This window comes from Mirounga leonina, unplaced genomic scaffold (genome assembly GCF_011800145.1).
Source record: "Mirounga leonina isolate KUSES-001 unplaced genomic scaffold, KU_Mleo_1.0 Mir_94, whole genome shotgun sequence".
Taxonomy (NCBI): Eukaryota; Metazoa; Chordata; class Mammalia; order Carnivora; family Phocidae; genus Mirounga; species Mirounga leonina.
This window is the reverse complement of record NW_023270855.1, coordinates 17,239,277-17,256,514: the sequence shown is the minus strand read 5'-3', so window position 1 is coordinate 17,256,514 and position 17,238 is coordinate 17,239,277. Positions and strand designations below refer to the sequence as shown.

General features: G+C 36.0%; 1 protein-coding gene across 1 annotated transcript in view; it reads left to right on the top strand.

The window, feature by feature from the left end:
• The window catches only part of CHL1 (cell adhesion molecule L1 like), a 211,344-nt gene extending 194,597 nt beyond the window's left edge, over positions 1–16,747 (top strand). Inside the window, exons 22-28 of the mRNA XM_034996571.1 lie at positions 13–217; positions 418–540; positions 1,645–1,824; positions 5,173–5,334; positions 6,089–6,220; positions 8,831–8,903; positions 13,085–16,747. Of these exons, the coding sequence (XP_034852462.1) occupies positions 13–217; positions 418–540; positions 1,645–1,824; positions 5,173–5,334; positions 6,089–6,220; positions 8,831–8,903; positions 13,085–13,301 (1,092 nt within the window). The 3' untranslated portion in view covers positions 13,302–16,747. The remainder of the gene's footprint in view (positions 1–12; positions 218–417; positions 541–1,644; positions 1,825–5,172; positions 5,335–6,088; positions 6,221–8,830; positions 8,904–13,084) is intronic.
• Positions 16,748–17,238: the final 491 nt, after the last annotated feature.

Genomic DNA, 17,238 nt, shown 5'->3' with positions numbered 1-17,238 from the left:
TTTCCATTGCAGGTAAATTGGTGGAAAACAAAAAGTCTGTTGGATGGAAGAGCACATCCCAAAGAAGTAAACACTCTGAGATTTTCAGGACAAAGAAACTATGGAATGGTTCCTTCTCTAGATGCCTTTAGTGAATTTCACTTAACAGTCTTAGCCTATAATTCCAAAGGAGCTGGTCCAGAGAGTGAGCCTTATATATTTCAAACACCAGAAGGAGGTAAGAATAACAGTGAAGAATAATGCCAACAATGGGAATTATCCAATGGCCAAATTAAACATTTACCTCCTTATTAGTAGTTAATAAATATGTACTTCATATGAGTTAGCTTCTCAATTTCTTTGGAAAACTGGAATCTAATGGAGCTTTTTTTTTTTAAAGAAATTTACCAATTATCTTCTTGGTCTTATGTTTTCTAGTACCTGAACAACCAGCTTTTCTCAAGGTCATCAAAGTTGATAAAGACACTGCCACTTTAACCTGGGGACTACCTAAGAAATTGAATGGAAACTTAACTGGCTATCTATTACAGTATCAGATAAGTAAGTAGATATCTGAATTGTATCCACCTATTTTTTAAAAAGATTTATTTATTTATTTATTTATTTATTTATTTATTTGAGAGAGAGAACATTGAGCAGGAGGGGCAGAGGGAGGGAGAGAGAATCCCAAGTAGACTCCATGCAGAGTGCAGAGCCCCATACAGGGCTGGATCCCATGACCCATGAGATTATGACCTGAGCTGAAACCAAGAGTCGGATGCTTAACCAGCTGAGCCACCCAGGTGCCCCTGGATTCACCTGTTAATACTTCATTTTTGGTTGAGTATTTGTTTTGCTCTGCTGAGATTCTAATGATCACGGTTTATAAGCTGGCATACTTCCTTACAACAAAGGGGTCTGTAAATCGGCTTGCAGACCAAATCCAGCCTGTGGCCTGTTTTCATAAATAGGCCATACATGTCATTTACATTTGTCTGTAGCTGCCTTCTCACTACAGTGGCCCAAGCTGAGTAGCTGAGACAGAGATGGTGTGGCTCACCAAGGCTGAAATATTCAGTCTAGTTCTTTTCAGGAAGGCTTGGCAATCCCTGTTTTAGAAGAAGAATCAGTAGGTACCAGAAGACGTATATTTAATACTTACATATGAGTCGCCTTGAGAATTAAGAAACATGCTAAAGAAAAGAGTAAGTAAATGATGTCACGGAAATTCAAAGCTCACATAATTTCCACACTGCACTGCCTCTTTGTGTCTGACACGTGCTCTGGTCTCAACCCTAAATGTACTGTTTGTAGAATCCTCTGTGAGTAGCCCGCTGGTGTAGGCAGGTTGTGTTAAGAACATTAAAGAGTTATCTTTGGACCACTACTCAGAATAGACTCTGCTCTTGTGCGGCTGTGCCATTTGGGTGAAAACAGCATGTTTAGAGGAAATCAAGTCATTTTTAATCATGGTGCCTTCCATGTCCAACAGTTCTTCACATCTAAGCATCATCTCACAATGGAAATTAGGGAACTGAAATCACAGAGAGTTTTAGACTTTGAGGACATGAATTCCAAACACAGAATCAAAAATAAGGGACAACAGAACGTGAATTGTTAAGGCTGTGAAATCTGAGGCACTGTTGTTCCTGTTTATTTCTTTAGTAAATGACACCTATGAACTTGGAGAACTGAATGATATCAACATTACAACTCCATTGAAGCCCAGCTGGCGTCTCTCAAACCTCAATGCAACTACCAAGTACAAATTCTACTTGAGGGCTTGTACTTCAAAGGGCTGCGGAAAACCAGTCACAGAGGAAAGCTCCACGTTAGGAGAAGGGGGTAAGTGCAGGAGGCTTCTGTATGCTGTTTTTTAAACTGCTCTGAAGGGAGTGTACCAAGCTAGTCATTGTAAATTAGAAATGATTGTGATCTCAATCTGTCTGACCTTTTGTTTTTCACTGATATAGATACAGAATTTATTTCTCTTGTTTGTAAAGTTCACATTGACTCAATTTATGGATTTCTACACAACAGCAGTGAAACTATAGCCTCAGTGTATGTAAGGTCAGGAACTATAATTTTACTTAATTAAAATAGGAGTACATAAGGTCATGAAGTTATTCATAAGGTTACTAGAGGGATATTTTTCTTTTGGAAGTGTTTACATACAGAAAGATATTTGCCTCTTGCCCTGGTGGACGTTTTGTAACAATGATCTAATACATTCCTCTTCCATGTCTTGGCTTATATATATATATACATATATATATATATATATATATTTATGTAGCAGTTTTATTTTACTGTCTACCGGTTGATGCCAAATACTGGCTTGGAAATGGCCCATCAACCTCTGATTTAATTTGTAGAATTCTCCAAATTCAATTGCACTTTTCGGTTTGGTTTTGTTTTTTTCCAACCCAGACCCGTTTCCCTTCCCAAATTATTTCGACAATTATGATTTTAGCAATGTTCTTGCTGAACTTAAAAGGAGAAAAATTAAGAAGGCAGAGCATAAAAAGGAAATGAATCAGAGGAACTGCTGCACATACTCCTAAGTTAAAAAAGAGGGCTTTGTGTTGGATTCAAGTGGATCAGACCTAGAAGGATATTTGATGGAGGGAACAAGGAAAAGGAGATGGCAGGAAGGCAGATAGAATCATTTGCTTATCGTGTACTATGTGTCAGACGCTGCCCTGGATGGGTTTTTAAATTTTAGATTAGAAAAAAAAAGATTGAGTCAATCAATGGAAAAAGAAAATAGTAATGAAAAAAACTAAGTTGTCACTTATAAAATATGTATATTATTATAAAATGTATTCAAGTGTATGTGAATCACTGTCAAAGCAGGGTTTGTGTGTGAATGGTTATGCTCTGACCTTTACTGTCTGTTTCTCCTTCTTATTGTCCCTACTGTGTCTACCTAATGAAGGACTTACGTTTTCCTTAGATACCCGAAGTACTCAAAACTCCCCTTTATGGGAAAAGTATGTATACTCAAAGAGTTTCTTCCAAGAAACCCGCACATTGTTCCCAAGGACAAATGAGACACCAAGTGAAATGAAGAACTCATTTACCTACTCAAAAGAGAGATTTAAAGATGATGATTGAAAACGTTTTAGTAACTAAAAGGATCTTATTTCTCAAGAGTTCAAAGTGGCATCAGGTGTTCAATACAGAGAAAAGAAGTCAGAAGAGTAGTAATCTAAATATGCGACTTCTGTATTTTTCAAAACAGGGTTTAAGGAATGGAGAGGGTTGCTATTTTGTTAGAACCAAAACCATAATATGCATGAGATATGCTAATCCCATTATTGCTAATTTGCAGCAGGTAAGAAAAAAAATTCATAAAATTCTCTTACAATAGTTATAGTTACCATATGCATATATGGAAGTATTTAGAAAATCTCAGTTTGGTCGCCTTCATGTTGGAAAAACTGTTTTTATCAGATGGAAAATGCTGTTTGTGTTGTTTTATAAATGATGCTGCATCTCCATTGCAAATTAAAGATGCAGCTAATGTGCTTGAGTGTCTTACAGCCTAGTTCTTCACTGCCCTATGTCTCAGGAATTTGAAAATGTTCCTTACTAGTATGTTTGTGCTCTTTTTCAGAATTCTGCATTTTCAGCTACTGCCCCTTTGCCCGTTGACACTGCTTTCTCTTCTGTAGGCATATCTCGCCATATTTGCAGGAAAGAAACTATAATAATCTCTTTTGCCACTGGATTTCAGCATGATCTTTGGAAAAGGAAAAATACATATTTTCACTGAGGAGATAAATTTTGATATCACTAAACACTCTAAAAATAACTTTTGTGCAAATTGGAATCTGTTTCTGCGTATCTTTCTTCTTCTTGCTCTGCCTAGATAGCACATTTTAAGGTCATCTGACATTTATTCAGAAAATAGGATTTGATACACAGCATTTATTTTATTTTATTTTATTATTTTCTGGTTGTCACTGATTTTGAGGTGGCTCACATTCCATAGTCTAAGAGGGGGAAGATGATGGAGCTAATCAGAAATATTTGTGTCATTGCTGGTTTGAACAGAACACTTGCTTTGCACTGTTTTTCAAAAGCTTGCACTATTTAATGTTATACTAATATTTCTGTTTTCCAAAGTCAAAATTAATTGTGTTCTATTTCAGTGGTGCTCAATCTTAAAGGCTTTGTTCAACTAATATAATTGGCCTTATTTCTCCCATGGTGACATTTTTTAATGAAGCCCTTTTGTTATCAGTAACTATATCATCAATTTCTATTCTATGGTTAAAAGTTATAACCAGATTTTAATGTGTGGCATATACCCATTTGAAACAGGGTTTCATAACTTTTAATATTCTCAACATGGCATATATTATTTTCAGTGTAATTATTTACATTTATTATGTTGAATTGATTCTCAGCAAAACTATGGATCAAATACAAAAATATTTTACATGTTTTGTTGCAACATCAGAAGTTAAATGTATATTTAATTACACTCAACTCATTTTTATCTGCTACTATGAGATTCTACAGTTAATATATTGATATAGTCATCTTTCTTTTTTAAAAGTATTAATGTCTCATAATATTTAAAAAATCTCAGTGCATTTCATTTAAAGGTACTTATAAACCTGTACTTTATGTACCTATAAACCTGCTTATGTTTCTACAAATTTCAAGTATTTAATATATGACCTTGTTATGATACTATTCCATTAATATTTATAGAGAAGACCAAGACAAAAAAGTAATAGATATTTAAAATTATAATGTCATTTGCTTTCAAAAATAAGCCAGAATGGTCATGTTTAGTTTCCTGCTAGGTCTGTGAAAATTCAAATTGCACAAAATGACACTGTATAATTTTTTTGAAGTCTGTGTTTGGTTTTGAACCATTCATGTAATCAGGCAGATTTATAGTACCATTTCATCAACAAGTACGTCATCTTTAAAGGACATGAATTAAATTCATTTCATTTCCTCCATTTCAGTATATTAAGAAAGGAAATCTTGAAATGTTGGTTTTCTTGATCTCCCCAGTAATTCAAAAGCTATCTGAGAAAAAAAATGCTGCAAATGGCTCTCTTCTCAAATAACAGTGTTTTGTTTGTTTGTTTGTTTGTTTGTTTGTTTTCTTTTCATGTCCTGCTTTTCAATGATTACGATTTATATGATTTAACTGTGTACATTTCTTAGGTAAAAGTATCGGGAAGATACCAGAAGGAGTCAATCTTACTCAAAAGACTCACCCAGTAGAGGTATTTGAGCCGGGAGCTGAACATATAGTTCGCCTATTGACTAAGAATTGGGTTGATAACAATAGCATTTTTGAAGATGTAATTGAGACAAGAGGGAGAGGTGAGATGTGAGATTGTATTTGGGGCATTCTTAGACAATAAATCTGTCTTGTAGATTATTTAATTTTACATACTTCCTGTATTAAAGATAAAAATATGGAGTACATTAGTTAAGAGATAACAGTTTCAGTTTGTTATGGCATAGCATTTTTTTATTATTGTTATGTTCAGTTTAGCCAGCGTATAGTACATCATTAGTTTTTGATGTAGTGTTCAACGATTCATGAGTTGCATATAACACCCAGTGCTCATCATAGCATTTTAAAATTATCAAAATGAAAAATGTTCCACAAAGATCCAACATATTCCTTATTGTTTTTGCCAGAGTAGTTGACTAAAAAAAATATCGCCTGCCAATTAACACATGTTAATAACAAAACTAAACAGAAAACCAAAACAGAGTAAAACCCGCAGAAACTCCATGGCGATCTGCATATAACCAAGGCAGCTTATGCTTTTGCTTGCTTGCGCTGCTTCTGTGTTTCACTCAGTCTGCCTCCACTATCCCTTTTTGGTTTTCATCCTCAGAGTCAAATGCAACTTGAGAGGGCCCTTTCTAAATACAGAATGAACGATTTATCAGTATTCTTCCAATGAAATGTCCTTTAAATCACATTCCCTCTAGGGTCACTGAAAGGAAAAATAAAACGGATGCTATTTTGTTCGTTTAAAAATGATGTTTCATTTTCCCAAAGGGGGTATAATCCCAAAGACGGTCTCTAGCATTCAACGTGTGACTTCTCTTTGTACAACAGAATACGCCGGTTTATACGATGACATCTCCACTCAAGGCTGGTTTATTGGATTGATGTGTGCAATTGCTCTTCTCACACTAATACTGTTAACTGTTTGCTTTGTGAAGAGGAACAGAGGTGGAAAGTACTCAGGTAAAGCTGTTTCTTAATATAGTAATATACTTTCAGTTTATTAAATAGTATTTTCTAGGAGGCATTCTTCAGAGACATCTTTTATTTTTTAAATTACACATTTAAGTCAAATTTATGGTAGCACAATAGATATGCAATGTACTGAGAGGGAAAAAAAAAATCCTGTATTAACTAACCAAAGGATGTAAGGTCTAGAATATTATTTTCAGGTGGTTACTAGTGTCTAACGAGGCATATAATACTTCCAGCCTTCTATTTTCTGCCTGTAAAATATCAGAGATGTTAAACACTGATCACTAAACCACACACACATATTTTAAGAGGAAGGACCTATTTACAGCATGCCTTGTCATGTTATTTGTGACCCAGAGAATGTTTTCACTAGTACCTTCTAATAGTACTGTCTCCACTAGTCAGCTTTACTAGAGTTAATCATTGCTGGGAATGCATTTTTTATTATCATGACATATATCAGATACACTGCCTCCTGAATTAATGTACATAAAATGTAAATAAAAACCATCAGAGTTAATATAACAGTTGGCTTTAATTTAATTCAACTTCCAAATTTATCTTTTAGATATACATATTATGTTGTTGCTATTATTATTATTGTTATTGTTATTGCTTAGTGTTCAAGATGCTTTTATATAAGGGGAAAGATATAGATCCCACTGTTATTAGTTTGATGATGTTCAGATTAGTGAGAAGTTCTTTTATTGGCTTATTATTCATTTAACAAATATTTATTGGGAACCTATATGTATATTGAACAATCGAAGAAGAGCATAATTTTTAAATTTTTACAACATCTAATGCAATTTATGCATGGAAATTTATGCAATCATAGATCTCTTTTTTTTCCTATGAGGGCTGAATTATTATGAATTAGATTTTCAGTGATTAAACATCCTAGTTAATTGGAAAATTTAAAGACATATAGCATTCCTTTTTGAGGATCCCCAACAAATAGTCACTTGTGAAGTGTGACCCTCTCCAAATTCTAATGATGGTGACTAACATAACATAATAAAAAAAGAAAAAGAAAAGAAAAGAAAAGAAAAAGTCAGCATTTCACATTATAGGACAACTAAAAGAATCCCTTAGGTCTCTGCAAGTAATAGTAAAAGATGCCATGAAGAAGGATCATTACAGGGTTGCTGGGTTTGTCTCACAGAGTCAAAGAATGAATCTTACAGACACAAATGGGTGAAGTGAAGTGAAAGTTTATTAAGTGAAGGTGAGAGCAGAAAGGAAAGAAAAAAGCTCTCAAAGTGAGAGGGGTCCCGACAGGGTTGCCACTGAGGACTTTTAGGGGCAGGCTTTTATTGAGAACGGACTGGGAAGCCCGTGGCCTTGAGAGTCTTCTGCCATCTTGGTTTGTTCCCTTATCTCTTGTTCCGCTCTGTCTCAGCATCTCCACCTGCCAGGCATAGTTTCCAAGCCTGGTCAGGGGAGTCAGGGGCCTCCTATCTCTCCTGCCTAGACCTTAACCCTTTCCCTGCTCATGGGACAGGACCTGTGGGCAGAAATTGCTATACTGGGATTGTGAGCAGTGACTGATTGTATACTTTTTAATTTGTGGGGATGAGGGATAGCACAAATCTCCAAGGAATCTGGAAGCAAGGCTTTCAGGGCCTCGAGGGGCCAGCTGCTGCCAAGATAAGGTTCCTTTTAAACATTAAGGCTCTAAAGCAGCCACGAGTGCCTTGAGGAAGGTCATGTTCTCCATGTTTCAGGTATCTATCAGTGGACTGTAAGCTCTAAGGAGACTTTAATGTAAGCTACATTTCTTTTGCCTTTGTTTCCCACATCAGGATTTTTTTTTTTAATTTTATTTATTTTGAGAGAGAGAGCGAGTGAGCGAGAGAGTACAAGCAGGGGGAGGGGCAAAGGGAGAGAGAGAGGGAGAAGCAGACTCCCTGTTGAAGCAGGGAGCCCGATGTGGGGCTCGATCCCAGGACCCTGGGATCATGACCTGAGCTGAACGCAGATGCTTAACCGACTGAGCCAGCCAGGCGCCTCTCACATCAGGATTTTTGTTTGAGTTTTCCTAGTAAAGTTAAACAAGAACCCCCTTGCCCTGTGTCCCACTATTAGGAATAAATCAAATTTAAAATGTCACTATAGACCTGAATGTTCTGATTTTTGAGGCAATTATGAGTAAGAGAGAGAGGAGAACAACTAAATGGTTGACTTTTAATCACTTTAGCTTAGTGACATAGATCTGGTAGGAGCCTATGACATCATCAAAAAGTTTTGGATAGTAAAATGTGTATCTAGTAATTTGGTCTCCACTAAGAAACCATAACTAAGTTTGACTCTTCCAGTAAGACTTGTTGCCCACATAATACTGAATAGCCACATGAAGATCTGCAACATGCTGTAATTCTGATTACAAATCAGGAGAATCCAGGAGATCATTTTCCCTTTTTTGCATAAACAAGGAGGTAACTAATGGATTGTAGATACAACCACAAAGAAAAAAACTTGACTTACTAGTATCAAAAAATTGGAGCAATGCTGTTCTCATTGATTATCCATCTTTAACAACACAGTTAGTGTGTCTTTAAAAATTATTTGTGTTACTTTCCCCTCTTTGTTTTTTAGTGAAAGAAAAGGAAGATCTGCATCCAGATCCAGAAGTTCAGTCAGTAAAAGATGAAACCTTTGGTGAATACAGGTAGACAGTGTTCCATTTTAAAATGTATTAAAACATGTACTGATCAGGTTATAAGCTTAAAAATACAAAAACGAACAAGTATTTATTCTTAAAATAAAGGTTACACTACTATATTGTAATGCCTTTTTAAAGAATAGTTTGCAAAAACAGGACCTGCTTAAGAGAGAGCAGCTGACCTCCAGGTGCAGGGGTGTGTGTAGCCACACTCTAGGTAGACGTGTGTGCTGGGAGACTTTTCTTAAAGCTCTGTGTGCTATGCAAAAGGACACTATTTCACTATTTTTATTTAGAGTGAATATCTATTTGGAGTATTAAAACATCTTGAAGTCTTCAGCATGGCCCAAGTTGTATCCAATTTATATCCGTAAACATGTATTCTGTGCACCTACTGTCTATATTTACAAAGGTGAATGAGTTACAGATCCTAGTCTGCAGAGGGAAAAAACCTATCCCTGCAAATCACTGTAATTAGGTAAAGAGAGTTAAGAGTGCAAAAAGGGGAGCAGCTCTGTCTGCCTTGAAGGGATGCTGATAATGGATCATCCAAAGAGATAAGATAGGCTGTAAAGAATGAAATGGATTGTGTTACTGTAAACTACTGGGTGGAGCATGACCAAACTTAAGGTGGAGAAGAATGTCATACCTGGGAGGAATTGCCTGGTATCTGGAGGAGTGGGGTAGCGCTTGAGGATGCATTCAACTTCCCATTCTCTTGTTGTTGCTCACCATCTTACCCCTTCCACCACCATCTCTGTTTCTTAGCCCCTCCTGTTTGGGACATCCTTGTTTTCCGTCAGGTCCTCTGTATATTGCAGGCAAGAGAGCTTGCAACGCTCGGGCTTATACAGCCTTTAGCACACAGGAGGCCAAATTCATATCGCAAAAGAGACCTGATTGACTCTAACTGGCCCATCCCTGGATCCATTACTATAATCAATGACATAGAGCATTATGATGAGCTGTTCTGGGTTAACCGATGTACACCTGAGCCTCATTATAGGCTCTACTTTGCTCTATACTAATTCTTATTTTTTCCACTTAATCAAAGCTCTTTATATTTTTATATTTCTTGATTAATCACTTCAAGTTCTTTCAGAATAAGGATCATTAGAGGAAGAAGAAGGAAGGAAAGAGGGGAGAGAAGGAGGGAGAGAAGGAAAAAGGAAGGGAAGAAGAGAGACTGAAAGAAAGAACTTTACAAATTTACAAATTGTGGCTCAAATTCCATGAAGCAAGAATCATTAGGGGCCTATGGCAACTGTTCAAAATATATTTGAAAGACAAATATTAATAGTTCAATTTTATAGGCAAGAAAACTATGATAATGCCTTGTTCAAAAACTCATTCCCTACACCCTGCTGCCTCTTTAAAAAGATGCCATCTCACACTAGTCAGAATGGCTACAATTAACAAGTCAGGAAACGACAGATGTTGGCGAGGATGTAGAGAAAGGGGAACCCTCCTACACTGTTGGTGGGAATGCAAGCTGGTGCAGCCACTCTGGAAAACAGTATGGAGGTTCCTCACAAAGTTGAAAATAGAGCTACTCTATGACCCAACAATTGCACTACTGGGTATTTACCCCAAAGATACAAATGTACTGATCCGAAGGGGCACCTGCACCCCAATGTTTATAGCAGCAATGTCCACAATAGCCAAACTATGGAAAGAGCCTAGATGTCCATCAACAGATGAATGGATAAAGAAGATGTTGTGTGTGTGTGTGTGTGTGTGTATATATATATATATATATATATATATATATATATATATATACAATGGAATATTATGCAGCCATCAGAAAATGAAATCTTGCCATTTGCAACAATGTGGATGGAACTAGAGGGTATTATGCTAAGCGAAATAAGTCAATCAGAGAAAGACAAGTATCATGTGATCTCACAGATATGAGGAATTTGAGAAACAAGACAGAAGATCATAGGGGAAGAGAGGATAAAATGAAACAAGACGAAACTGGAGAGGGAGACAAACCATAAGAGACTCTTAATCTCAGGAAGCAAACTGAGGGTTGCTGGAGTGGAGGGGGGTGGGAGGGATGGGGTGGCTGGGTGATGGACATTGGGGAGGGTATGTGCTATGGTGGGCGCTGTGAATTGTGTAAGACTGATGAATCACAGACCTGTACCTCTGAAACAAATAATACATTATATTTTAATTTAAAAAAACTGGCATTGCACACAAAAAGAAAGATAAAATCACCCCCTGCACTATTTCACCTGGCATCCCGTTAATATAATTATTTATTAATAATTTAATTAAATCTCTTTAATCCCTTAATGTTTCCCATCGTCTTTTCCCAAAACTGCATGTTCATCCAGAAAATGATCTAATCTCCAAGTTATCCCAGGAGACAGTTTTACTGGATGCTGTTCTCGCTCATGACATGAATTGTCATCCTTCCAGCTTCTGGTAATAGTTTCTTCACTACTTGTTGCCTGGTCCCTAAGCTAATGCCATATTTTTGTTTTTGTTTTGTGTTTCTGTACCTATAAGCATCCCATGTCAGGAGCCAATTACTCTACGAGTCAGGATAGCCTGGGTTATGCTGCTGTCAAAAACAACTCCAAAATCGTTTTCTTTCTCAAGTTATGTATCCCACACAGATGGCTCCGTTCATCTTGAGCCCTGAGGAGCGCTAGCTGGGAGATGAGCATCCAGGAGCACCACAGCGGGAGAAATAGAACAGAGCAAATTGAGCATGGGCTCCAGAGTGACACATGCCCCTTTTGCTCACTTTTCTTGCACCAAAGCAAGTCACATGACAATGTATAACTCGGGAAAGACAGAGAAATGCCACCCTGCCCTGTTCCCAGGAGGCTGAGAGATGGGTCTATCTGATGAACAACATTGATTACCTAAAATTGCACAGTGCTAATCACATTCTAATTATATATATATATTTTTTGGCCAAATTCATCCTTGTTAAAATTTTATGAATCATTTAATTGGATGTACACATTTAGAGTTTGATAGTAGTTAGTACTTAAAAACAAATCTTTTAATTTTACTTTTTTTTTTATTCTTATGTTAATCCCCATACATTACATCATTAGTTTTAGATGAAGTGTTCCATGATTCATTGTTTGTGCACAACACCCAGTGCTCCATGCAGAATGTGCCCTCCTCAATACCCACCACCAGGCTAACCCATCCTCCCACCCCCCTCCCCTCTAGAGCCCTGTTTGTTTTTCAGAGTCCATTGTCTCTCATGGTTCGTCTACCCCTCCGATTTCCCCTGCTTCATTCTTCCCCTCCCGCTACCTTCTTCTTCTTCTTCTTCTTTTTTTTTTTTTCTTAACATATATTGCATTATTTGTTTCAGAGGTACAGATCTGAGATTCAACAGTCTTGCACAATTCACAGCGCTTACCAGAGCACATACCCTCCCCAGTGTCTATCACCCAGTCACCCCATCCCTCCCAGCCCACCCCCCACTCCAACAACCCTCAGTTTGATTCCTGCGATTAAGAATTCCTCATATCAGTGAGATCATATGATACATGTCTTTCTCTTTCTTAAAAACAAATCTTGATCCAGAAATTTAGATGACCATATCATTTTATAGACATTTTACTAACTCAAGAGTTATTTTTGTTGAAGAATAAAACCCAAACCATAAATTTAGGATACTTGCAGTATTTAGGTTCTAAAAATGCCAGCCATCTTTAAAAAATTTCAATAAACTTGAGTTTATAAACTATATCAAAGAAAGTTCTTTGGTTACCAGAAACAGAATTTGACTGATTACCCTAATCAAAAGAGAAATTTGGGGAAGGATTTAGGGGTATGTACAGAATCAAAGGTAAAGACAAAAGATCAAGACTTGATGACTGGGAGTTCCAAAAGTTCATGAACTCAGAGGGAATAACATTATCCTCTATGTAGGTCGGCAGACTGAATGTCTGCATGTCTCAAACCTCCCAATTTTAAAGGGAAGCAGAAGTATTGTGAATAATAGAAAACAGTTTCTCAATTACTCAGTGTGACGCAAATTGGTTATGACTTTTTAAGCATTTATTTGTGAAGGGGTCATTTAGGGTTTATGTGTCTGCAATGCTAATGTGAATGTCTTGAAAATTTTAAGACCTATTAGCACCACTGCATGAGTCTTGCTTTATGTGAATATCTCAGATTTTGTTGAACGATTCTTTGTTTTGTAGTGACAGTGATGAAAAACCTCTCAAAGGAAGCCTTCGATCCCTTACCAGGGATATGCAGGCCACAGAAAGTGCCGACAGCTTAGTCCAGTATGGAGAAGGCGACCACGGTCTGTTCAATGAAGATGGATCATTTATCGGTGCTTATGCTGGATCTAAGGAGAAAGGATCTGTTGAAAGCAATGGAAGTTCTACAGCAACATTTCCACTCCGAGCATAAATGTATCCCATGTAAACAACATCAGTGGTTCATACCAACCTTCCATATTTATCTGTTCAAGGGAGCAAGAACTTTCACGTAGGAATAGAAACGTATTGGCAAAAGATTTCATCCAGAATTTGAACATCTTGCAATTATGTTGAGAAAAATAGCGCTGCCTTGAAAAAATAAAATACCAAGCACTATAGGCCTATATTGTTTTGTTTTGTTTTTCAGGTGCTGAAAATTCAGAACACAAAACATATCCTGTATTTAGATTCACCTCAACTGAACCCAAAGTATCAATTCAGTGTACTCCATTTTTGCCTGGATTTACTGTTCACTGTGTTTGCATAGTTGTTGCTACCTTGTGGGTTTTTCTCTGTGTGCACATTTGTATTCAGTCTCTGAGAACTGTCTTAGCGACTTTGCTTCACTACAGGTAAAAAGATGGTAAGCAAACTGGTTATTTAAAATGTAAAGAGGAATATGAATGTCTTATTAAAGCAGTTCATTGAATATATACAGTCTAAATCTATTATTTAAATTGTTAGTAGCAGGAGTCTTAGGTGAACAATCAACTCGTATTTATTGAGCGCCTGTTTGCCCACAGATGGTCAGGTTAAAATAGAATGCTAACTTTTTCAGTTTCAACATGAATTTTTTTTATGTCTATCAGTTCTGACATCTAGAACCATCTTCTCTTTTTTCTTTTTTGGTTTTTTCCTTGGACTAAATTCAGCTGCAAAGAAGTGGTGGTCAGAAGGTTATCTTATGAAAGAACAGGCCAAGCTATCCATGATGCTAGAGCCTAATAGCTAAACCTAGTTAATATCTCCATTTCTAAATTGACTGCTTTTACCCTTTTTCTGTGTTTATATAATGGTATGCTCGCATATACTTCATGAATGCATTGTACATATTATGTTAATATTTACACAATTTAAAATATGGATGTGTTTTATTTTGAAGTGAGAAAAAGAACATTAACAGGCATGTCTGTACAGCTAGAGTATATAGTGAGATAACATGCCAATAGCATGAAGCTCCAAAACTGAAGACTTTGTATAGAGCATTTGGATTTTGTTCTTATATTGCTTTCGGCGACAGTCTCAAAATAAAATATCATATAAATATTGGAAATGTTTTCCTATTTTTCAAAATAAGTTTTTATTGTTGAGTACATTCTTACCCTGGCCCCCAAAAGGAAAAAGAACTGTTTACGGTAGAAATTTCCATACATATGTTTGCCTTTCACATTTTAAACATCTTCAGGGTGGGCTCTCTTTGCTCTTCTGTCAAAGTCAGTACAAATTCAGGGAATTAATTTCCTGGCGTGTGGGCTACTAGTCCTTCTAAAATTGTACATGAAAATGGTTTAAAAATATTATGAAGGACTGTGCATGAATGCCAGTAAAATTCAGTGTTCAACTTCTCACTTTATGGAAACATTTGTTAACCCTACCATGAAATTCTTAATTATGTTTAAGTGAAAGTGACTCACAGATTTTCCTTTATTTTTTGAACTGTAGCTGTGGCCATATATTGTTAAATCCTGACTTTGATTTATGCAGCCCACTGTATTTCTTGTGGACCAAGATTAGGGATGTTTTTATAATGGTCAATGCAGGAATCCACATGGAGTATCTAATTGTCATTTTAAACCTTGTGTGTCCTCCAAAATATATAGGCAGCAAAAGAATGATTTAAAACAATGTGTCATGGGCTCAGGATTTGACCAAACTCCCCGAAGAAAGGGTTTCCAAAGGGGAAGGTATCTTGGTCCTCACCCTATGTATGAGGATCCACACATCCAGCAGTGCACCTTGAGCTTCATCCCCATCTGATTTCTAAAGCACTTTTCTGGAGGAAGAATCATCATGTTTTGACTTATCTGGGAGGAATTCCTGGTACTCAGCTACTGATGAGGCCAAGGTTAGGACTTCTGAGTGTAGTTCTGCTGTTTTTCTAGTTCCTCTTCTTTGTCATCAACCAAAAAGGTTTTAAGAAAATCATGCAGGTTGGAAATAATCTCCAAAAAGCATTAGGGTGTAGATTTATTATAAATTTGATAATCTTTAAGTTAGAAGTTAATGCAAGTACTGAAGTGTTTCATTTTCCTAGACTTCAATGTTTCCCTTTAGCAGTCTGAGTAATAGGAATGTTCCTGCTCATATTTTCTCAATGACCAAAACTCACAGATAGGATAAATGACATTGCATTATCACTGCCTTTTGCTATTATTCTTCATACCTTTTCTTAATATCATTTGGCTTCTACTGGGAATCTTCAGTGCGGAAGGAATTGGTTCGTAACTAACTTTCTCTGTTAACTGTCAATGTTATTTTAATGTAATAGATTGTATATAATCTCAAGGATTGTTGGTGGGAATGAGTTCCTAGAGAATTGTCCAAGGGTTGGGAAAATCCAAGTTCTCTTCCTGGTTCCAGCACTGATTTTGTACATAAACCTTAGGCACGTTGCTTGACCCCTTTGCTTCATACTGTCTCAACTATAAAGTGCTAATGATTATCTCAGTTACCTTATCTTTGTCACAGGGTGTTCTTTTTTATGAAGAAAAATTTGAAAACGATAAAAGCTAAGATGCCTTTTAACTTCATAAACAAACCTTTAATCTAACGATGTATCAAAAGCCACCCCACACATACCAACTCAACTTCTTTCCTGTGAGCACATAAATATATTTTTATAGAAAAACAAATCTGCAGGAAATAAAATCTACTGTTCAGCGAGCAGTATGATTTGCACATGCCATCAAAATTATTAATCAGAAAACAATTAAGCAGGGTCTTTGCTATACAAAAGTGTTTTTCACTGATTTTGCATGTGTATTTGTAGAAAATGTGAATTTGGTGGATTATTCTATTAGTATAAAGGCATCTGATATTTTAGATGTACCCATGTTTATAAAAGTGTAAAGCACAATGAAATTATGCTGGAAGTCTCAAATAATATTTTTTTCCTATTTTGTATTCATGGAAGAGATGAGATAAAGAGAGAACAATAATGAGAAATGTTGGTGTGTTTTTCTAAGCATTTAAAACATAATTGCCAATTGAAGCCCTAAATATGTTTACATGCCATTAAGATATGATTCTTGTAACAATTTTAAATTGATTATAAAGGGATTGGGTTTGTAATCTGTGGTAGTATATATCCTAGTGTTCCCATAGTGAAATAAGTAGGGTTGAGCCAAAGCTTACTTTGTTTTGTGTCTTAAATTGTTTGATTACATCATCAAAAGAGATAAAAGGTATGTAGAACTGGTTCACCCGATTACTTTTCTTTTTTTGGCTTAGATTAATACAATAGAACTTTATTAAAATGTGTTTGTATTGTAGGTGGTGTTTGTATTATGCTTATGAATATGTATGGTTTAAAAATATTTTCATTATACAAGAAATTCAACTTTCCAAATAAAAGTTCAACTTCATGTACTCTAAAAATGTTTGTGTTCTTTTCTATCCAGACAAGAAGAATCAGAATTTATAAATCAGCCTTACCTCCAGTTGCTGATCCTGGAATATCTATAAATTAAGCATCCTGGAATATCTATAAATTAAGCATAAATTAATAAAGTATAAATGACATATAAATAAAGTATTTTTATTTGAATCACTATACTTACAAATAGACCATTTAATAGCAACAGCTACAAAATGTAATTTGCCAATAAATTCAGTGCTTAATGATAAATGTAAAATTAAGATGAATGTGTATTCATTTGATTGTTTTTAGAACAATGTAGAAATGTCAATTTTCAAGAAAATGTCCAATATACTATAGTTTCAAATAAGGCCAGCGAGTAATTGGGACACCCAATCTATTAAAAATTGTGATTTTTGCAAAGTGTTTTATGTGTATTAAGCACTTTACATACATTATCACATTTACCTCTGAAACTCAATCTTCTGTTTGTAGAATTAAGGCACAACAT